This window comes from Balearica regulorum, chromosome 2 (genome assembly GCF_011004875.1).
Source record: "Balearica regulorum gibbericeps isolate bBalReg1 chromosome 2, bBalReg1.pri, whole genome shotgun sequence".
NCBI classification, from domain to species: domain Eukaryota; kingdom Metazoa; phylum Chordata; class Aves; order Gruiformes; family Gruidae; genus Balearica; species Balearica regulorum.
In genome coordinates, this window is record NC_046185.1 from 135,243,123 (window position 1) to 135,266,867 (window position 23,745).

The 23,745-nt window shown below is 36.7% G+C and overlaps 1 protein-coding gene across 4 annotated transcripts in view; it reads left to right on the plus strand.

Annotated features, from left to right (window-relative positions):
- SNX13 (sorting nexin 13) overlaps window positions 1-23,745 on the plus strand; it is a 69,909-nt gene that overhangs the window by 1,995 nt on the left and 44,169 nt on the right. For all 4 annotated transcript variants that reach the window (XM_075746060.1, XM_075746062.1, XM_075746061.1 and 1 more), the window contains exon 2: window positions 20,029-20,141. In XM_075746060.1, coding sequence (XP_075602175.1) covers window positions 20,029-20,141 — 113 coding nt within the window. The remainder of the gene's footprint in view (window positions 1-20,028; window positions 20,142-23,745) is intronic.

Here is a 23,745-nt window from a genome sequence, read left to right on the forward strand (position 1 = left end):
GCTCTTGGCTGTGAGAGGACCCATCTGACATGTGAACTGGAAGGAGTCCTTTCCAGCGTGCTTTTTTGGGTGTTCCAGTGGTGACTTGGTAGTGAAAACTGCATGCAGTCACACCCGTGAACCCTTTCCACACTTTGCGGGAAGATGCAGATTGCTTCAAGCCTGTTTATGTATAGTATTCTATGAACACCAAAACCTATCTCTCTTTTTTTTTTCTTTTTTTTCCCCCTTTTCTTTATGTGTGAAAGTTGAAGTGGAATGTGCGGCGGACTGACATTAGAGTAGAGCAATAATGAAAACTGCACATGTCTGTATGCTGCCTAAGTTTATCTTAATAACTTTTAGTAACTTTGAGGAGGGGGGACACTGGACAGCCAGTAAGTCTGTTGGGTTTTCTTCCTCTCTCAAAGTAACTATTTTATTTAAGAACATATAGTGAAGTGAGATTAAAAAAAAAAAAAGCTGGATATTTGCAGATTTGTGCAGTCTGCTACTGTCTAGAATGGCCAAGGTCACTGTCACTTTTTTTAAGACGTTAAAAATTTAGAAACATTCCCCCCATTATAACTGTTAGTTTTATAATTTAACAATGTAGACAATATTATTCTTAAGTATATTTAAGCATGAAGGAAAGGCAGAATCTTGTTTTACATGTGTTGTTATCATGCAGTTAAAACATAACTGACAACTTCTCAATATCAGTTTCCTATATCCTTTGACTTTATCAGTATATGCAGACCCCAGCAGATTCAGTCCAGTTTTGTGTGGATGAAGTTAGGATTAGGACCTTGTAATCAGTAATTTCAGGGGAAGATTGCACTTCCTGTCAGGAAAAAAATACCAAGTATGTTTTTTATTTGGCCCTTACTGCACGTGGTCTTACTTTAGTTGCATCAGAAATCATGCTGTTGGATGCCAAGCACATATACTTATTTACCTACTTAGCAAACACCATTCCCCACTTTTTCATCATCTTGGCCATTGGAACTTATTTCTGCAGTCACATTGAATACATTCTGCGTGCTTTCAGAGTCCTGCTGCAGTAATCATTTCCCTAGTCTGTTGGGTTGGCCTTTCTGTGTCTTTTCACTTGTTCCCCTTTTCTTGTTCATCAGATGTCTCCTTTGTTTTTCAAGACCCAGTGCAGCCTGTTTCCCTGAGACTTACTGTTTCAGCACTTTGTCGTCTGATGAGGCCGTGATGGACACAAGTTGCAATGGTCTGTCTCTTGTGTTTTCAGACAACTGTCTTCACCATTCTTGCCTCTTTAGTCAGAGCAGTACAGTTGCTACCACAACAGCGAGGCAGCTGGTGTTTTACAACTGTGGCTCTTGCTGGTCAATAGTGTCTTAAATTCTGATGGGAACAAACATTAAATAGGATTTTGATGGGACTTAGTTTACAAGAAGTTTTAGAATGTCTTTCAAATTGATGGCCTATGCTGTCTGCATTTGCAGCATATGTTCCCTCTAAAGAAGGCACTTTAGAAAGTGAGGAGTAGATTTCTTCTTCCAATTTCTTCCTCGCAAGTTGCTCATTAAACTCCTTGGAGATGCTTAGTGAGGACTTTCTTCTGGATTTATCATCAGATAAATTTTCGACAACTTAATTCTCAGCTTAGTGAGAGTACTTTGTTGCAGTACTAGTGATGGTTGAGAAGATTTTTGAAATTTGACAAAGTAGGAAATTTATTTTTTTCTTGTCCACAACTAAAAATGAGCCATATGAAATGGGCTCTGATGTTTTGGTATTTCTTGTTATTGTAGCCGGTCACAATAATTCAATAACTACATGTAGTGTTTCCTTTCTGTTAAACAATCTACTTTTTATTTATAAGAGATGTTTAACAAACTTTTGTTAAACTTTGATATATGCTAACCATTAAGAACTGTTTTTGAGCAAAACCAAGCAAATTAGCCTGATTTTTAAGAATAAAGGTTGACTCAGCAGCTTGTTTTAATTTGCTTTATAATAATAATGAATTAGCTTTACTGAAACAGTAGCACATTGTAATGCATATGTTAGTCCAGCTCTGAAAGATTCAGAACACAGTTAACTGCTTGATATACTATAGCATTGTTAATTTTTTCTGTTCCTTGATACGTGGCTGTGGAAGATTGCTCTGATGCTTCTTGTGATTGCACTGTATTTTCCTGGTAGAGACAGCATCAAATGTGTAGACAATGAGCAGGGCATGGAAAGAAATTAATTTTCTGTCCTTTTGTGAAACTTGTATGCTGGGGCTTTGCCTTTGTGACAGTGTTTTGCCGGATGAGATGTAGCTGGAGCATCAGTTGCAAGCCCTCAGGAGGTAAAAAGCCTCTCTTTCTCCTTCAATATATTCTGTAAATAAAGTCTACCCTATTCCGGGTCTGCTTTGTGTCCCTAATTGTTGCTATGACGGCTCTTTTAATAACTCCATATTCTGTGGAGTGTCAAAATTATGTGAGGAATGGTAAAATTAGGAAAATTAACCTTTTACAAAGAATGGATGTTGTATGTTCATAGTAACTGTTTTTAAAACATTTTTCTGGGTGTTAGCAAAAGATAGCATCTAAACACTCAGGAACATTCTTAGAGTGTGCAGTTAGGCCTGAGCTGCTGAGACTGAATGCAGAGTTCTTCAACAACTCTAAAATGTCAGTCTGGACCGTTCCCCAAATCAGCATGGAAGAAGAAAAGTGTAAAGTTCCTTAGTTCAATAAAAATAGTAATAGCTGGTCTGGTTAGATAGCTGAAAGAGCTCCAAATGATGATTTCCTCTGTCTGGTTGCACTCTAGGGAATTATCTCTGTTTTAAATACGTTTGTCCCTCTCTCCCCACCCTTACAAAGATGACAAAGCATGTTTTTCTTTGAACTAACATTAGGAGAGTCGCTATTATTAGAAAGAAGAAACTATTGGTGTTGTAAGTTAGTTATTGGCAACAATCAAAGAATTAATATTTTGAAGTCCCATTAGCACTTTTCATCATTGCTTGGCTGAGAGTACCCAGGATGGAATAATAGAAAAATCAATTGTAATTGGCACTTGCAGTTACTTGAGAGAGAAACTTCAAGAAATACAAGGCGTCATGATCTTGGGCTTAATTGCATGTTCTCCCTCCCCCAATAAGTAATGTCTGATTTCTGAATTGAAAAAATGAGGCATTATTTCATGATTGAAACATACTGAAATGTTTTAACAAGAGCACTCTAACCTTGTTTACACAATTTCTATAGTATTACACCTTAAAATGATGAATGTGTAATTGTGATTATAGGTATGAGGTGAAACAGGCATTTATTTTTAATGTGAGTAAGCATAGATGATAGGTATGTTCAGCTAGAGGACTCCTTTTATAACTGCCATTTATTTGGGAAAAGAGGTCAATTCCTAGTGGATATCACTAGTAGCTGTGAAATCCTCAAGAGAAGGGAGGTGGATTTCTGAAGAAGCTACGGTGTCAGTTGGCTTTCTGTTTTTGATGTGGAAGGGGATGCGATCTCAGTATTGCAGTTAAAACAGTGTGAGTCAAATTTATTCATGTATTTTAACATTGGCATTTTACAAACATTAAAAAAGCCCTGCAAATTTTTAACTACTTTTGTTCAAGTGGGATTCTCTGAAAGTCTAGGGATTTCCCAGGACAGAATACAGTTTGACCTTAGTAGCTTCTTTTGAAGCTAGTGGGCACCGGTGGCCCTTAAACTTCTGCAGCCCTGCTGCTTTGTGTATTTTCTCAGACAGTAAGCACAAGACCAATTTGATTTGAACATCACCAGTTAGTCCACTAGTTGCCAGCCGGAGAAGGAGATAATGGAAAGTAAGCGAAGCAGAGATGAGTTTAAGTACCTTCCTGCATCAAATGGCCTGTATGATGTACTTTCTGTGCCTTGACTTGGTTGGAAGAATTTGTGATAATCAGGAATATTAAATATTGAGAACTGTTTTTTTTTATTTCACAGGTGAAAATAGTGCTGTGTTTATTGAAGTGAGGGTAATATGGCCTAATTAAAAGTTTACAGGTACTTGTTGTCTATAACATTGATACCTGAAATTCTTAATTCAGTATCCCAATGCGGTTGGAATTGTGGGTAGACAACTTTAGACAAGCTTTACACATTTTCTTTTGAAGAATGTTCATGAATTTGGAGGCTTACTTTGAAAAGTATTAGCTGCTTAAATGCAGCTGTACTTTTGTTACCATGTGACTTTATTTTTATTTTTTATATCCATTCCTCTGCCTTTGTTCCCTTAACCCCTTGCTTCTGGGAAGAACGAGGTGATCCTGGTTCTATTTTAATCAAATCTGTTTGTGTCAGAATGCTGTTTAATAAATATCACTATTTTAAGATTATGTATTCCTGTTCTTCAGTATATTTTTGCAATTCTAAGAATTCTGAGAATTGCAATTCTAAGAATTTCTGCTGGTGCCTCTGAGGCAGTATAGGTTAGGCTACCCCTTGTGAGTAAGGGAACAAACTTGAGCAGGAAACTTGAATTGCTACATATCCTGTGGGATGCCCTGCATTTCCGCTCTTCCTGTCGGTGCTGTTAGACAAGGCCAAGTAGAAAATACTCTAGAAATTCACCATGAAATTCTTGCCACCGCTATCCAACTGATTATGAAACAGTTCCTCAGACTTGGGATAATTTCTGTCATGGCTCTTAATTGGTACCGAAAGCAACGGGAAAGAATGTGCCTGATGTTCCCAGTCATCCTGTATTCAGCATTTGGCATTCCAGACTGTGCAGATGAGTTAAAAATCTGGTGGTGTACGTGCTTTAGGAAATAAGTATCCAGCATGTGTAACTGTAGAAAGAGTGATTGCTTTAAAGTTTTGCTGATCATGAAAATGATCTTGGAACTGTTTGACTTGGAGACATGATGAAGCCTCGCTCGTTGCCATGCTGCTCTTCTAACTGCTGCTGCAGACTGAGGAGAGATGTCTCTGGTGAGTCTCGGGTCCTTTCTTCTGTGTGAGGCCTGACACCTCTTCACTTAAACCTTTGCCTTCCGTGTCCTCTTTAATAACTCAAAACTTTGTTTATTTTCAGCTTTCCCAAATCTGGTAGTATTTTATAATAGTGTATCTTCTTACTTTTCTGAAGTGTATGTGATGATCTTTGTGATATCTTGAAAATAATAGGATCAGTGATAATGATATGTATTCCTTACCCACTGAAGGAACTGCTTGTGCTTGAAACTGCATCTGTATTTTGGTGTGTGTTTGTTTAATTTTTTTCCTAAAATGCTATGCCGAGTGTTGTTCCCCCCCTTCTCCTCCTCAGTATAGCTTGGCGTATTTGTTACTGATAGATATCTTAATTTTTAATGAAATCTGTATTTCCTTGAGGTAGCTAACCTCTTTTAACACACTTGGGGAAAAAAAAAAACAACCTTTTTATGGTTTATATACTCAATATTTCTGATCACAATGCTAACAAATGGAAATTCATTAACTTTGTAAAGTAAAATCATATACTATGGAACTCTTAAATCTTGTCATTTAATGTCTCAGTTACAGATTTAATCTGATTCTACATACAATGAAATGGTAATTACTTACTATGGTCCATTTATTGCTTACATACAACTTTAAAATTCTTGTGGAAAACATTGTTTTGTCTGAATGTAATTTTCATTGTATGATAACATGATATTTCTTTATAATGCTAAGCTAGGACAATAAGGCTCTTAAATTCCCACACTTACCACAGTTTTCCTTTTCTAAATTGAGTACTCTGCAGTAGTTGTTTTAAACGTTTATTTATCCTCACTGTGTGCGTGCAAGCATTTAGTACTAGCACCTGGCCTTATGGTCTTACCCCTGTGTACTGCATTCTCTCTTTTGTGCTTCATGCTTGCATTAATTTGACTTGCAGGTGTGACTAAAACTTTGAAATAAGTCTTATTTATTTCTTTATTCTGGTTCGAAGGTTTGGACTTTAAATAGTATTGGTCTTGTGTCTTTCAGTTCGTGGTTGCCCTACTGCAGCTTCTTAAAAGAATTCTTGAGAAGATTATAAGTTAGCAATAGTGAGACCAAAGGCGAACTTCATGTTTCTATGAATATTTCTCAGTTCTTCCATTACTTTATTGGATATTTTCCTTTATTGAATCCTCCAGTTAATGATGGTCTGTTCTTGCCCATTACTGTTTCTTTTGATTGTGATTTGTTTTACCAGTACATTATTTTCTTTTGTTTTCTATTTAAAATTATTTTTCTGTTTTAATAATCTCAATATAACATTATGCTTGCACTCTTAATTTTTCTTTCTGGATTTCTAGAGATTTGCCCATAACTATTCTCTTCTTTATGCATTATGCAAAGCATTTTTCTGTTTTCCAGTGATCAAAGTAACTGCCTTGCTGGTGTGTGGAATAATATACCTAGGTTAGTCTATGAATACTTCCACCTTGCTGTCTGTATGGCTCTTCTTATGTTTATTATTTGTTGCTCTTGTGTGTTTCCTTCCTCTTTATTTTTCTTCCTTATCTATGTTTGTTTTCCTGCTGCTGTCACTGGGTTGGCCATATATTTTTCTTTAGATATCCTACATGCATAAAGGAATTTAAGACACTAAAAGTGCCATTTCGTGTTTGACTTAACTGGATCTAGTTTGGGCTGCTACTAAAGAGGTGTTCTCCTTTCCACCAGACACAGGCTGGTGTGACACTGCTTCTTGTGTCAGGTGTAGCATCTAAACAGCAACTGCACAAGGAATTGTTTTGTCTTGGTGAACTAGCCTTCTGGAGAGGTATGAGGGTGGGAGCACGGGAGAAGTCGCCAAATCAACAGCTGCATGGTCCAGTGCAAGGGAAGTGCATAGTGCTTTGCTACATTTCCTTTTTGTTTAGATCTAAAGTGAATCAATATCCAAAATAATTCCTATCCTTTTGAAAACAGAGCATGTCGTCATTCCTTCTGTGACTTCTGAATGCATCTGTGCCTCCAGAAGAAAGTTGTGAGTAAGGTTAGCTAGCTCTGCTTTGGTTAGGTTTCTTTTTTGCTCTTGATGTTCTTGAGCAAGTGGCAATGATTGAGGTTTTTAGCTATCTTCTGTAAACTTGCCCTGAGCGCTAGATGCTCAAATGACTTAATTAGTTTCATCTATAATTAGTTTCAGTCTATAATCTTGAAGTATTAGTGGAAAGAGTTGATGCATCATTTCTGTGGTTTCCTTCCCTCCTCCCTCTCCCACCCAATTAATTTAAATTTGTTGGAAATATTCCATGCCCTGATGTTTGAGAGTGAAGTATTCGAGTTCATAGAACTGTCCCTCTTTGTAGACTCTATTTGCAGATGTTCACGCTTGCTCTACCTCTTCAGTGCTGCAATGGGCAGGAGGTAGTATATGCACCTGGGAGATATCCAGGGAGTAGTTGGCACAGTAACTCTGTGGGATTGGGAAAAGGGTTATTAAACACATGAAGGGGAAAGATAGGGAATGTTATTATTAATATTCCCATTACATTTATCCCATTAGAAAAAGGCAATAATATTTAAACACTTTTTTCCCCTCTTAAGTAAAGGCATTTTTTGCCATACCTTTCAAATGTGACGGTTGGACTTGATGATCCTAGAGGTCTTTTCCAACCTTAAAGATTCTATGATAAGTGCTGCTTTTTTTTGTTGGCACTGTCCATTCTGCCAAGAGTTAGGCATCAATTGCTCATTAAAGAAGTTGTAGTCATCTTTTGATATTGTGGACTGCTGAATAATTTGGAGACACTGAACTAATCTCTTTCTGTTGCTTTAATTTATGCAACTGATGATACTCTGTCCACAAAAACAGTTGCAAGGAACTGGAGGTTTTGAGACTTACTCTAGCTTTGTAAAGGTTTTTGTCATTTTGTGTAATGTCTGTTTTCACAGTTACTTTGTCTTCATCCAGTAAACATGCTTCATAGGAAATTTGGCCTTGTAGGAGTTCAGATGTACTCTCAGAGACTACTGGGAATTTGTAGTGAAATAGTGGTTGTATCAGAGTTTTTGTATTTTGTAACTGGAGAAAACTTACAGCACTTAAAGAACTGTAGCAAGTTTAAACTTAAGGAAGCAATGGAGTAACATCACAATCTTCAGAGGAAGGTGCTAGTATTCTGTCAGTGGATTTAAGTTTATTCTTGAAAATGCACTGTATTTGGAACTTGGGATCTATTTGTTATTTGGCTACTGAAAACTGCTTTTCTTTTTTCTTTGTGCATACTCTGATCTTTGAGGTTCCTCTATTTTTACATCAATTTCATTTTGTAGTTTGTTAATTATGATGTTGGTTAAAAAGCACTACACTTAAAAATGTTGGGGAACTATCAGTAAATTTTTGAGAAGAGAAATTAGATACAGTGAAGGGGTGATCATTGCAAGCAAGAGTCCAAACTGAAACTAGGTTTGTGGTGCTGGCACTGATTGTTGGCACTGAAAACTGGAGTCTTGGAATTAAAAGAACAAAACAACCCCCCCAAAGTATTAAAATCAATGAATATAATGTTGGTGGCAGTTTCTTCAGATTGCAGTGTTTAGGCAGTAGATGCCCTTTATTATGTTGGTGGTAGGTGTGTAGGAAACTACTGCTCTTGCTTATTTTTGAAGATAAAGGTGAGTACCAGGGCGTGGAGGAGAGGGGAAGTACTTCTAGAAGTTGTGTTACTTCCCAGTCGCAGAAGGGGGGGAGGGTCAGAATATTACTTAGGAGCACCAGTAAACTTTTTAAATCTACTGTTCCCTCGTTAGCCAATGTAGCCAGGATGTGGCTTCAGTATATGGATGTATTTTGTTTTGGCACAAAATCTCTTGTGGTGTAATTGGATATTGTACATCGGTTTCAAGATGGATTTGTATTGTAATGGGGAGACCAAAACTGAACACGGTACCCCAGGGGTAGCCTTAGATGTCCAAATAGAGAAGAAGGACCACTTTGCTGGACCTGCTGGTGACACTTTAACTGATACAGGATAGGATGCTGTTGGCTGCCTTTGCTAGCAGGGCATGCTGCCGACTCGTTCATTTTACTGCCCACCAGGATCCCTGAGTCCCTTTCTGTAGAGCTGCTTCCCACAGAGTTGGCTCCCAGGCTGTATTGTGGCCTGGGGTTATTCTACCCTACGTGTAAGCCTATACTTGTTTTTGTTGAACTTCATGAGGTTCCTGTCAACCCGTTTTTCTAGGCTGCTGATATCCCTCTGAACTGTAGCTCTACCCTCCAGCATATTGAGCACTCACCCCAGTTTGGTATTCTGTGCAGACTTACTGGCACTCTGTCCCGTTACCCAGGTCCTTAATGAAGACATTAAACAACATCATTCCCCATATTGATCCTTGAAGGTTCCCACCTAGTTGCTGGCTGCCTGATGAACTCTGCACCATGGATCATGTGTCTCTGCATCCAGCAATCCAATCAATTTTTCGCTTACCTTATCTTCTTGCCCAGCCCATACCTCACCAATTTTGTGATAAGGAGACTGTGAGATATTGTGTCAAAGGCCTCGCTAAAGGCAAGGTACACAACATCTAAGCCCCCCTCCTTGTCCTCAACATCAGTCACCTCATCATAGAAGGCAATTGAGTTGGTCACACATGATTTGCACTTGGTAAATCCATTTAAGTTGCTCACAACCTTCTTGGGGACTGAGGTGAGGCTGACTGGCATGTATTTTCCTTCCTTCCTGGAGCCCGGGCCTTCCTTCTTGCAGATCCTCTTCTGCTGCCAGTATAATTTGAGAAATGATTTATGTGGCTTTCTGTTGAACTTTGGCTTACTGGATTCGATAATACTGGTTGCAGTACTGCCTGTAGTCAAGGTGCCTCTTGACATTACAACTGAGAAACTCAGGCTGCTTTCTGAGCCCTACATTATTGTTTACAGCTTTTCTCCTCCTTTTTAATGAAGAAAAAAATATTTTTTTTCAGGGCTGAAGAGCAATGGGGATCTTTTAACCACATTATTTCATTTACCAAAAAACCTCCACAAAGTTATGTGACATAACTGACTGTAGTTAGAGAGAACAGCCTTGATCACTAGGGACAATGTGGAAATTAGTTTTTAGTCTTGTTGAGCATGTCTTACTGGAGGACTCCTCCTGGCAATTATGATAGATAATGTGAATTAACTTCTTCTACTTGCATTCCTTCACATTTGTAACCTGACCTAATAAGGCAATTAGAGTCTCTCTTTGTATTTAGTCCAGTCTCAGGTAAAAATATTCTAAACTTATGTTGCTAACTTAGTATTTTTAAAATAACTTTTCCATCTAGATGAGAAGTATTGCTTATTTGGGAACTTTTAGTTTGTCGTATGTACTTTTAAAATAATATCACAGCAAAATACTATATTGCATCCAAAGCAGTTTCATCTTAAAGTTAGTGGGATAATGTCGTAGTTCAGAGGACTCTGAAAATTGCGCTGCAAGTAGCAGATACAATATCACCAGTGGGTTGAAGAAATAAACAAAACTCTCACGTGACCAATTTTATAGCCTGAGGAAGCCAGGGTACTAAAAGACTATGCAGAAGTTAATGACTAACTCTTACTGCAGTAAGCTTAAGTAATAGGTTTTTTGTGTGTGTATATTTCACATGTACATACCTATTATATACAAACACATATAATAAGTTTAATTCTCAGTTAAAAATCACATGCATCCTGCACATATCTCATTGAAACGTTTGGTTTATCACTATTTTTAGAAGAAACTACTGATTTTAAGGAGTTTGCTTGAGTAATTATTTGCTTACAAATGCTTCTAAGCAAACCATCAAGTGGTAGAAACAAAATTTTTATTTTTCAGTATAAAATTTGAAGGTATTATCTGCTGTTTCACCTGTGATGAGTTGTTTAGGCAAAAGAAAAAAGCACAGTAACTGCTGCTGCAACATGCAGTTCTAAAATGTTCATAATTTTATCGAATTTATCTTCTTTTATACCTTCATGTCTTTAATGATTCTATATTTGCAAAAACTAAGCACTTTCGCTTTGTTTCACTTTCTATTTTTGTGAGATTGTAACTGTTTGAAGTTTCGGAGATTTCCTAAAGTAGATACTGTATCATTGTGTGGTTGGGTTTTTTCTTCATTTTAGCTAATTCTATCAATTTAAGATTGTACAAACTATTTTGAACGCAGCAATGGCTTTGAAATTGTGTAGTATCTCCATAGAAGAAATAATGGATTTATTTTAAGAGAAGTAATAATTGTTCATCAGACCACTTATAACCCACCTTTTCCACTTTCTCCTCCCTCTAAAAATCATGGACAAGAATGGGTTGCCTTTGAACAGAAGACTGCGTCCAAAACCATTTTTATATAAATAATCTTTATATATATTTTCTTTGTAGGTATGAGCTGAAATAGGTAATGGTATAAGTTGGACAATATAGTGGAGATTTGTGTTCAAGGAGTAGGCAGCTGCTTATTGCTTGGCAGCAAGGATGCTTAGTTGAAGTTACTGGTAGCATGGAACATGAGCTTAAAACTAAAGAAATTTCTGTTCTACCTTCAAAAAAGCATAACTGTTAAGGATGAAGAAACCTTTTTAAAATGAAGTGTCTTGTGCAACTGTTCATGCAGTAGCCCTGAGCTCTGCCTACAAGTTTTTAATTACATGGAACATAAAAAGATGGCCTACTAAATCTCACTCTTATGGAGAGAGACTAATTTAATGTATTTCTGTCAAAATAGATACTGGGGATCTTAAGTGATAGAAATTGTTCTAGAAGCAAAGCTGATGATTCTTTAAATTTGTTTTGTGGGACCAGGTTTCTTCAGCAGTGAAGGAAAGAAAATGTTGCTGAAAGGAACTTTTAAATAACTCCTTGCTGCAGTTTTAGGCTAAAAAGTGAAAAGTTTAAAATGCTGCTTGAGCATTAATCATAAATGAAATATGCAGTAACAGTTTCTTGACTAAAGAACATATGACTTCGCACTCTCTCCCCTTGCCAGTGTTTTGCATTAGCAAAACTTGAAATAGATATAATCTGTTTATCCAGAGGCTGAACATCATCTAGATTATCTCGTTGGCTTGAATTCAAGCTAGAGTTAGAGGGATTACTTTATTTTCTCATTTTGGATCACCTTAAGTGATCCTGTCAAGCAGTAAGCTTGGCCCTGTTTGGATCACCTTAGGTGATCCAAAATGCTTTAATCCTTTTTGTCTGTTTTCTGTCTACATGGCTAAACTAGCTTAGATACAAGTCAATATAGATACTTACAAAGGAAAAGGATCACTTGCTTTGGAATTATATTAAAAACAAGTTTGAGAATGTCATTTCTGTGTTTAAGAAAGTAGCTGAAAGTGGGCTTGCATCTCCTATTTCCAATTGTTGTCCAAGATGCTTAAGTGCTTTTAAATTTGACCAGAACTCCATATCCTTTTAAACTAGAATATGATTCAGAGTGGGTTTTAATCATAGAATGGTTTGAGTTGGAAGGGACCTTAAAGATCATCTAGTTCCAACCCCCCTACCATGGCAGGGACACCCTCCATTAGACCAGGTTGCCCAAAGCCCCATCCAACCTGGCCTTGAACACTTCCAGGGGCGGGGCATCCACAGCTTCTCTGGGCAGCCTGTTCCAGTGCCTCACCACCCTCACAGTGAAGAATTTCGTCCTAATATCTAATCTAAATCTACCCTCTTTCAGCTTAAAAACATTCCTCCTTGTCCTATCACTACATGCCCTTGTAAACAGCTCCCCTCGAGCTTTCAAATATATAACACTTGCGTACATATAGCGTGCCTCCCTGTTAATGTAATTCCTTGCCAGCTCATGTTCAGCTTCTTGTCCATCAACACCCTCAAGCCCTTCTCTTCAGGGCTACCCTCAATCTGTTCTCCACCCAGCCGGTAGTTGGGTTTGGGATTGCCCCAACCCGTGTGCTGGACTTTGCACTTGGCCTTATAGAACCTCATGCAGTTCACACGGGCCCACGTCTCAGTGCAAGCATGTGATCAGAAAGAGTGTGTATGTGAAGGTGGCTTCTTGATTTTCATAGTAAGATAAATACTTATTCCACTTTCATAATAAGGTTACATGAAATGAGGCTTTCTGTCCCTTGCTGATACTTCTGCTGTTTAATAAAATAGTTGTTCGTGCTGAAAATAAATGCTAGTAAAATGAAGGTCAATTTAGAATTAAAAAATCCACTTCCTAATTTCATGTTGTGGTCAGCAATGCTGGTAGAGCAGGTGTGAGAGAGGGGGGAAAAAAAAATCTTGACTCTTGAATCCAGGCTAAATTTTACTCGTTTTTTCTGACTTGAAAAGAATGTTTGGTGTTGAAAATACGATTTCTGCTAGTGCAGTTATCAGTGTTAATCAGAAGACACTTATTTTTCTTCATCAGCTTTACTGTACAAACCAGTTGTATCAAAATATGGCACATAATTTTCTATTTTTATTTTAATAGTAATATGCTGACTGTAGCAAACAGGCGGGGGTTTTTTAGTAATGGAATTTTTTGCTCTCTGGATAAACTGAAGTTGAAGTAATGTGTGCATAATAGCTTCTAAACTTACTAGTTGCATACAGTACTTTTGTGTTATGTACTTTAAATGAAAACACATGCTAACATTTTCTTAAAGATTTGCACTTTTAAAAATGAACTTCATGAATTGTCAAAACAGTGCTGTAGTTGAGATTTTTGGAATATAAATGAAAAGTTAGCACCTGTCCATAAGAGCTTTGGTAAACTACCTTGTGTTACTCTGGGGGGAGGGTAGGGGAAAATGATCCCAAAAGCTTTTCTGTCTCGTGCAGTGTGAGAAGCAGCAGGAAAATCCAAACTAAATACAGTTAGACACTATTGCACTTGAATTAATCCAACTGTTAACTAATTAAGCCATTGACATACAAAGGGTGTGTTGAGCGGAAGAGGAGGCAGCGAGATAGACAGTGGATAGATGGACTGTTTGCGTAGCAGAGGAGAGGAGAGTCGCCAGCCTCTGTAACCAGGAGGGATCGGCAGGAATACTGCACTTATCCAGAAGAAACTTCATTGGCCTGACTTCTTGAAACTTAACATTAATTGTGTAATATTTTTTCATTTAAAAGATGATTAGTGTATATTTATATACTTTAATATTTTAGGCTTGCTTCAGGAAAAAAATAAATATAAATTTAGAACAATAAAAGCAAAATAGACTATATAAAATTCCTTTATAAAGAAATCCCAAGAGTTTTCTTGTGAGTACTGCAGTAATTTGCTGTGTAGGTTCACTACAATTATGTTCATGTAGTCTGAAGTAGGAGTGGAGCTTAAGGTTTTCCTTTGCCTTGCCGTTTTGGGCTAAGGATGGAAAAGGTCAAAAGGATAAGAAGGAAGAGGTTAGAGACCTGTAGGAAATCAGGATATGTAGAACTCTCTTTCAAAACCCCACTTGACATGTCTTTCACTTGATTGCTGTAATTTTGACAGATAGGAGAATGTAACTACAAAGATGTTTATTTTGCAATTGTTAAATATTTCTCCTAGTAGTGTAACATAACAATTTCACCACAGCTGAAATTGCACTCCAGTTGATACAGCTTTCCAATTTTACTTGTCATGCTAGTGAAGAGACAGTAATTTGAATCCTGAAATAATGTTTTTAATCACTTGACAAAAATGACACTCACCTTAATTATGGAAAGGTTTATACATGAACATGTTCCATTTACACTCAAAATGGAAGTCAAATTAAAAGGCAGATGTGTAGAATTAACAAAATTAAACTTGACATCTATATATGCCATCCTTGACAATTTTATTTTTAATGGGAGCCTAGAGGTGGCATTAAATACATTTAGCGAAACGTCAGATTTAAAAAAAATTAAACTACCCATATCACAAAGAATAGTTTGCTTATCAGTGTCAAGTTAGGGACAGGTCAGCTACTGCCACTGTTAAATTTTAATGAACAAACGTATTGGATATACACAGTAAAAGAATTGTGGGCAATGAAGTGTATTTTTGTTTTTAAATGATGCTGTTCTTTTGATGCTAAAACAGTCACAAGTGGCAATCATCAGGAGTAGTGCGGGCATGTTGGATGCTACAACTGTTAAGGCTTTAATATGCCTCTGAAGCTTTAAGGTTGACAAGCAGATGATTCCAGAGCGCAGCCTTCCTGTACGGATGTTCTTTGTTTCCCCTCCTGTCCTGTCTCCAAACTCAAAGCCACAATTACTCTTGAGTGTGTGTGGGAATCATGAAGAGAGCCAAGTGCCTGGAACAGGGGCTCCTGTCTTGAGCAGGAGGACGGTATCATCCAGAGCCTTCTGAGAGGGAACATGCGTGTCCGCTGTTTGGTGGCAAGGGGAACGGTAGGACTACCTGTTGGCCAGACTTCTGGAGTAGCAATGTTTTTGCACTAACTAGAAACACTTATGTATCTTACTGCCAATTGCAAGCTAAAATTGACAGCACCAGTTTAAATCCAAACAACAAACCTGTGCTTATCTCAGTGAACCATTTTAGTGAAAGCTGTATCAAGGCTGAGGAGTTTGCTTAAAGATGGGATAGAGGCAAAGCTCTGAAAGCTTGTCAGCTGGATTAAGTGAAGAAACCAATTTAAGCTACTTTAAAGTATAGTAAGACATGGTTGTATTTGTTACTGGAGTAACTCATTGCTGTTGTGGTTTGTATATTAAATTCTTGCCATGCTCCCATTGATTTGCCTGCAAAATATTCTAGCTAGTTCATAACTAGTAAATTATAGTACACATAACTGCATGCATACTAAATTACAGTGGGAGTTTTTTCTCTTAAACTGTTGATTTAAGATTGTGTGGCCTTAGTACACAGTTTATAACCAGTGAATCTTGTGGATTTACGTAAGCTCCCATGTGAATGGTCATGTTAAGTCATGTACCCAGTCGTAGCTCAGCACTGGTAGCCGTAACTGTGCAACAGGGCCCATCAAAATGTTGCATTAATTAGAAGGCTGAAGCCAAAGAAAGGAAACACAGATGTATAGAAGAAAGCAAGCTCTTTATGTAATGCTTCTAGTAGTTGGCTGTATACTGTGGGAAAAATGGATAAAGCCTAGTAAAAAAAAAAAAAGCAGATGTCATTGAGAGGTGATAGTCTTGTTATCTGTAAGAGCTGAATCAAGCTAGTGAATATTCACCTTGGTGTGTCTCTTCTATGTGATGAGGCTCTTCAGTGTCCTATTTGGGCTTACAGGCAGCCCTTTACTTCAATTGCAGTTTACTTTGCTAAAGCAGTTCCATACAATGGGAAGAAAATTACTGTGTGTGAATATGATGCTACATTAGCCCCTAGTGTATATGATCTTACTAATAAACTGTGGAAGACTTTCTTTGTAAGACTTTAGACATGAAAGACAAGTGGTGATGGTGTGGCTAACATATGGCATCTGTAGTGACGGTAAGCAAAAGTGGCTAAAACTGATGAGGTGGAATGGTGGTTGATCTGGAATAAAGATCTTTCATGTATGAGTATGCATACAGTATATATCCATGCATCTCTACCCCCTTATTAAGACATATTCTCTCTCAGCATTTAGGTGGCTGTTGCTGAAATTCAGTAACTAGTACTATGACAGAGCAGTTTGGGAGTTTGCCCTCCCAGCATAGGGCATGTCAGTTTCTTTTAAAGGGTCTGGATAGCTGTGACTTAAATGCCAGCATTATGCCATCTCATCAGAAGACTGGCTTGTTCTTTCTGTCAAGAGTGACAAGTATTCACCCTGCAGTTAACTTTAGGCAGAGCTTCGGTAAATCTGTGACTCTTACAAATAAGTTTTATTTCTAAGGCCATTTTTTAGAAGTTGTTGAGTAGTGAGGTTTGAATTTAAATACCTGAGCTAGTTCCACAGTACCGACCAGCTGCATACTCATACATTTGTGCAACGTTTGGAATATTTTTTGCTTTAGTTGGTTTTGACATGGTAAAGGAACTTTAAACTAAGTTTTCGGTTTTGTCTGGGAGTTGTACTGCTAAAGTCCCTTTAATAAGTGTGAAGTTGCAGTAAGTTTTACTTAAAGTCAGCCTAAATGGAACCATGCTGATAATCTGAGTGTCTCCAGATCCCAAGGACTATAAACCACTCATCTAAAGTGTACAAGAATTGGGCCAGTATCTGTTGTATGTACTTCCTGCAGTGTACCAAGTTGTGGAGTTTTAAGAAATCCTATTAAAATACCAAATGAGATTTGAATCTTTGTAGCCATATGCTAAATTGCAAAACTAGAGTGTGGGACAAAAGGTCACTGTTTTATCTATTAGTTATAGAACTTTCTTTGTTAATTATGCATTCATCCAACTCTGAATGTGCATCCTGCTATCTAGTTTAATTAAGTTTTGTTAAGTCATTCAGAGTGCTTATCCCATATTTAGAATTTAAACTTTTTTGAATAATGACATTAAGCATACTGATTTTTTTGACAAAAAAAGACCACAATTAAATGTTATCTTCTGTGTACGTTGTCTTCCTGTTGCTTATAGCACTCTGCAGAAGTTTTAAAATGTGTTTTTGAGGGCATGAATATGAGAAATCTTCTTTGTGTATTGAAATGTAGCTGTATAATGAGAGCTCATGTCTTTTTTAGTTAGTTGTTGTGTTTGCCAGGGTTTTTTAGCTTGGTGTCGCTCTCCTCCCAACCCCCAAGCATTTTCCTTCTGCATTTACTTATTATGAGTCAACAAAATCTTCTACTCAGCTGTGGCCAAGATTATTTTTTTAATTTATTGTAGTACCATTCTTCAGCATTTTAGCTGTGTGGATTGTATGGTTGATATCATCCAATAAAGCACTTTTTCAGCTTAAAGAGAATTGAATCATTTGCGATCCAGTTTTTGAATTGCAGCACTTTTTAATTAAACACATAAGTATGTAGACAAGTATAATTGTTTCCAGCCTCAAACACTAAGAAAAAAGCCAGTACAGCTTATTCATTTCTTGCTAAGAAACTTTAACTAGGAAGAAAATAGAGTTTAATCTCAATGTTCCATTAAACTTACAATAAATTAGAAAGAATTAAATTATTCTGATGATTACAATTTACATCTATGAAACTGTCTCTCCTTAGAGCTATGATTTTGCTTTTGGGCAGTCTGATGTCTTGCTCTCAGAAAAGAACCAAAGCTGCTTTATATAGGAGCCTTATTTTATATTATTTTTCATTGTTTATAGGTTTTATAAAACTTTTTGTGAGGAAGTTGATTTTTCTAAATCCCATGCCTAAAATGGAAAGATGAAATCTAAATAGTCCCTTTAGAGAAATAAGAGCTGTAGGCAAGCTTCTCCTGTCCTCCGTACTAAAAGCTAAAAAAAGGGCTCTCTGCAAGTATGGTGTTCAATCTCTGCTTGTTTTCTAAATGTCAAGCTGCAAGACGAGTTTATTTAAATACTTTCTTAGTGTTACTTGTTGACATAGCAGTTGTCTGAGTTCCCATCAGGGTGTTATTTGATCACTGGTAGGAAAGGCGTAAATTAGACAACAAAAAAAGAAGAGTTGAGAACCTTAGAGCTGGAACAGTTTTGGTGGCCTATAAATACTTGTCATCATCAGTTTCACACTCTTGGGACTTGGCTGAAACATGATTTCCATATTGAACTAGAGACTAGATTGAATTAAATTTAATCTTTGTTTACTGCATTGCAGTATTGGGAAGGTCAAAAACTATTGTAGCTCAGTTCAGTCAGGTTTTTATTACCTTACTTTTTAGATTACCCTGCATATATTGTGTGTGTGTATATATATATGTACATACACACATCTATCTAGATAGATAGATCAAGTGTGTATGTCTATATTTATGTGTGTGTGCATATATACACCGTAACCTATATTGGCACAATAACCTGAATCTTGCTGCTTTTTTCATACTCCTGGTGAATCCACCAGCACAGGTGAAGTTTTACCTGCTGGGTTGTGCAAACCATCAGCCCCAAAATCCCAGCAGCCCCACAGCTGCTCTTGAGGCTGACTGTAGCTGCACCACGGGCTTTCGAAACAACCCTTGTCTCCCCCCACATTTTGATGGTCCCTGTTGCACAGTTACGGCTACCAGTGCTGAGCTACGACTGGGTACATGACTTAACATGACCATTCACATGGGAGCTTACGTAAATCCACAAGATTCACTGGTTATAAACTGTGTACTAAGGCCACACAATCTTAAATCAGCAGTTTAAGAGAAAAAACTCCCACTGTAATTTAGTATGCATGCAGTTATGTGTACTATAATTTATTAGGTATGAACTAGCTAGAATATTTTGCAGGTAAATCAATGGGAGCATGGCATCGGTCCTGCCTGCTAAGCCAGATCTCTTCTAGAAGCCTGATCATGCCTGCATGGAGAAAGTGTTAATTGGGATCTCTCTTTTTATATATTAAATATCCTGATTTTAAAACAGAATTGTATTTAGATATTTTGAAGAATTGTTTGAATGCTCATGATTTCTGTGGTCAAAATTGTTAGAGGTAGTAATCAATTCCTTAACTTTCCCTCCCTTTTAAATAAAGGGAAGAATAAAAGTAAGCTTGCACCAAATATTTGGTGCACCTGCTGACTTGTGTGTGACTTGACTGGAGAAAGGGACACTTTTTTGGTCTTGCAATTGCTTTGATCTAGGGAAGAAATAGTGCTGCTTGGCAGTGGAAAATTACATGTTTAGTTGTGTAAAATGAAGTTGTATTCATCTCTCCCTGTTCTGTTACAAAGCCTGCGTTTTTCTTGGAAGTAGTGGAGAATTTCATGGGGAGGGGGAAGGGATCTCAAGAAACAAAAATGCACAAAATGAGAATAGAGAAGAAAAAGGAATGATGCTTTAAAGGGTGATAGTTGCATCTGAATTGAGAGGTGGGTAACAGTATTTGAAAGAAAAAGGCTGTAATGTTGGCTAAACAGGACTACTAGCCCCAAAAATAACTTGATAGCAATATGCTTTTAAAATAATTTTTATTTCATCAAGCAAAAGTTATGTCCTATCTAGCTAAAATGTATCAAGCTTTATAGAAACTACAGATATTGCTTTGGAGACTTAAAATTGTATGAATATCACATTAATTACTCCTTTTCCATGTGTTCTTATTTACAGACCAGTCTTTCCATATGGGGATGGGGAAGTCTTGGCGTTGTGCTTTTTCTAGTAACTTTTGGACCCTTCGCTATATTTTACTTTGCATTTTATATCCTCTGCTTTGTGGGTGGGTAAGTATACTACTTACTGTTTTGTATAATTTACTATGAAAGTAATATTTTAATGTGTATATTAGCAAATAGTTTGCTCTGAAAATCTGAAGTGGCTTCTATGTAATATTTCCACATTTGAGCAGCTCTTTGTGAACCAAGATGTTTTTTATGAAATCTCAATTTTATCAAAAGTAATTTTTTTTCCGCTGTTGAATAGTGCTTATACTACTTTTGCCCAGGCAAAAAAAAATTACTTCTGATTTAAAAAAAAAAAGGTAGCTATTTATGTAGGTGTTGGAGGACAAATACTCACATAAAACCAATGTTAACTTGAGTTCTTACTTTCTGTTACTGTGTCAGTTCTTTTCCCAGGTACTTTCTCAGTAATTATGTCCCTTTTCCTTATCACAATCTCATTTTCCTACCTAAGATACTTCATTCATGAGGAAAGTAAGTGGATGTTTCTGGGTGTGTGGATATGATGCTACATCTTGAACGAGTAGCTCAGTTTGGCAGCTGTAGACATTTCATAATTTATAGACAGGAAGGGAGCAAATGAGTGATATTTTTGTAGATTTTAGCACCATTGTTACATTGTATATTGTAATGTCTGTCTTGTAACCATTAAAACTTTTATTTTTAATGCCAAGTCTAAATGTACTAGTGAGATATTCCTCCTTCCTCTCACTTGTAAAACTAATCTGCAGGACAGTAACAGTTCTAGGCTCTCCAAGACCTGCTTGACTTCTAATGGGGTATTCGGGCTATCTTTAATTTTTTTTTTCCTTCCTTTGAAACATCCTTTTAACCTCCTTTTCGGATACAGAACTGTGTACAGAATGTGTCTATATTTCTGTGTGTCTCATAAAAAAATGTTGTAGGGTTTAGTGGCTAGAATTAGAGCCACTATGCTTGGATTTCAGCTGCATTAATTGTGGAATTCCATCTCTGAGAAATCAGAATAGTCATTCTACCAGAGTGAGGATGTACTTGAAGTAAAACTATCTTTTAAGTAAATGCTTTTGTCTTGTTAAATCTTGATTCATGTATAATTGGCATATTTTGCTGGCTATTTGTCCAAGGCAAAGAGTTTGTCCATTTACTGTTTTGTATTACTAATTTCTTAGTATTTGCAGTATGAAAAGTAATGTGGGATAGAATAATTTTAGAAGCTTATCCTTCCTTCCTTGCTCAATTTCAGTTGCTTGGCTTTTCAAAGCAAACAGTCAAAGCAGTCTCTCATGGAGTATGTCTGAAGTCAGCTACAGTTTGCCACCATGAAATTGCCTCTAGTGTCTGAGCTCGGTCATTCTCAAGTCAGCTCTGATGTCTCTTTGCTGAGATTCTTTTCTGCTTTAGTTCATTTTTGTAGCCAGTCAGTGAACATTGATCATCTTAAGGATAAATTCGTCTTGTGGTAGTGTATCTGTTAAAGCGGAATTTGTATCCATCTTCCTATTATGTGTTTACTTATGTAGTCAAATATGAAGTCACAGCCCTTCCAGTAGAATGTCATTACTTCATTAACATACTCATCTTCTTGGCTAAGGTTGTGATCTGGCCCTTTTTTATACTGTTAATCTTGACACACCTACTTTAAATTTTAACATTCAGCATACAGATCTGTGCGTGTTAACTAGGTCAAATAGATTTATGTCTAAATTATTCTTGTCTGCTTTTTCTTTTTGAATTAATTCCTGTGAAGTTATGCAATACTTGGTCCTGTTTCTCTTAGAAACAAACAGAAATGAATGTTGTGAAGTAACTTGTTCACTTATGATTAGCAATTATATATCATAACATTATTTACATAAAATAAGAAAATAAAAATCTAATTTTGGTTCATGATTATACTAGTTTCCTTAATACTTACTGTAACATTATCTGGAGCAAAATAACAAATTTGGACATTGATTTTATGGTAGAATTTTATGTTAAAACTTGCAGTTGTATCCAATTTGGCATGCAGTTTTCTCATTTTTTATACTTGTTCAAAACCAGTGACCTTTATCAATAGTTTCTGACTTCTACTAGCTGGGAATCCACTTCTGTCCCATTTTGCAATTCTAACAAATTAAAATGTTGAATTGTAGCTGATTGCACCCTTAGTATTGACCTAAACATTTGAAGTATATGCCAATGAGTTGTGAAGGAAAACAATGTTGATGCCATAGCTGTATTGACATAATCAATCTGTTTGTACAGTTTCATTTCTGTTACGTGCAATCCAATTATTTCTTAGTGATTTACTTTTAACTGTGGGTTTCCTGTTACAGATAGCTGGTAGTAAGTGTACTGTTGTGTGCATGGAGGGATACTGAAACCATTTGTATGTATGAATAAAAGCTTTAATCAAAAGTTGTCTTTGTTTAATTTTGTTTCAAGACTGATTTATAAAATGTTAGCTTTTTTGTTTTGTAGTACATCCCTCTTCAATTACGGATATGGTAACACATTGTTCAGGGAATTGAGCTCTTTCCACCAAAAGCAGGAGGGAAAAGATAGATATAATTTCTCTAACCTGCATAGCCAAGACTATTAGAAGCTGTTAATCTTTATGAAATACTTTTTGCCTCTACTCTAAGTGTTGGTGCAAACTCCTTAACCTGTGCTGGGCCTGTCATACCATCTGCCTTTTCTTTGTACCATGTATGTCTCTTACTTCACTCCTTCCCTCTTTCAATCCTAAGCAAGTAAAATAAAAATAATGTGGATTGCGGCTCTGCCAAGAGCTTTAGGCTTCCGATGTTATGAGAGTTGAAATTTCTTGGACCCTCGATTGCTTTGCCATTTAAAATAATTTGCTCTGTCATCAAAAAACAAAATTATTGATACTTAATCATATCCATATATATGTGACCGGCTGCCTACACTGATGATTCTAACTGCTGACCAAATCAGGAACCATTCTGAAGCTGTTTTTTGACTTTCACAAAGCATTCAGCTGAGGCTGTTACTTTTCAGACTTGATGGGGAAGATGATAAATCTGTAGACTTCATTTTCCTATCTGTCACCTTTGTTCTGTTAATCCGTCCTTGTGAAAAGCTGATCTTCCAATTATCTTTGGAAATACTTAGCCACAAAAATATAAGTAAAATACAACTTTTCCTTTTTCTGCTCTATTTATTTAGATAAAAGACTAAAATGATTTCTCATTTACTGTGTTGAATATCCTCTTGATAAATTAGATGTGAATTTGCACTGAATGGTCAGGCAATGTATACCTCTCTAATGTGCGCAAGATTTTAAATTCGAGAATAAAATGTGTTAATTTCTGCTATAGAGGCAGAAGCTCCTAGCATGTCTAGCTTAAAAATGAAAATACTTAGAAGCATCTCAGAAAACGAGCATATACTTGGATTATTTTGGTAGCATATATATATATATATAAAAAAAATAAGTCATTAACTTTAGAAATGTCATAACATTTGAGGGAAAACAGATGTATAATCTATAGCTAGTTATTTCCAAGGCTTCAATCCTTTTGAAGAAAAGAAGAACCTCTTCTCTTCTTACCTACCCCCACCCCCCCCAGTTGCTGATACATGTTTGAAGTTAAAACTGATTTTTGGGGGGAAAAAAAAAAAAGTATTTTGGGTACACTGTTTTCTTTAAAGGAAG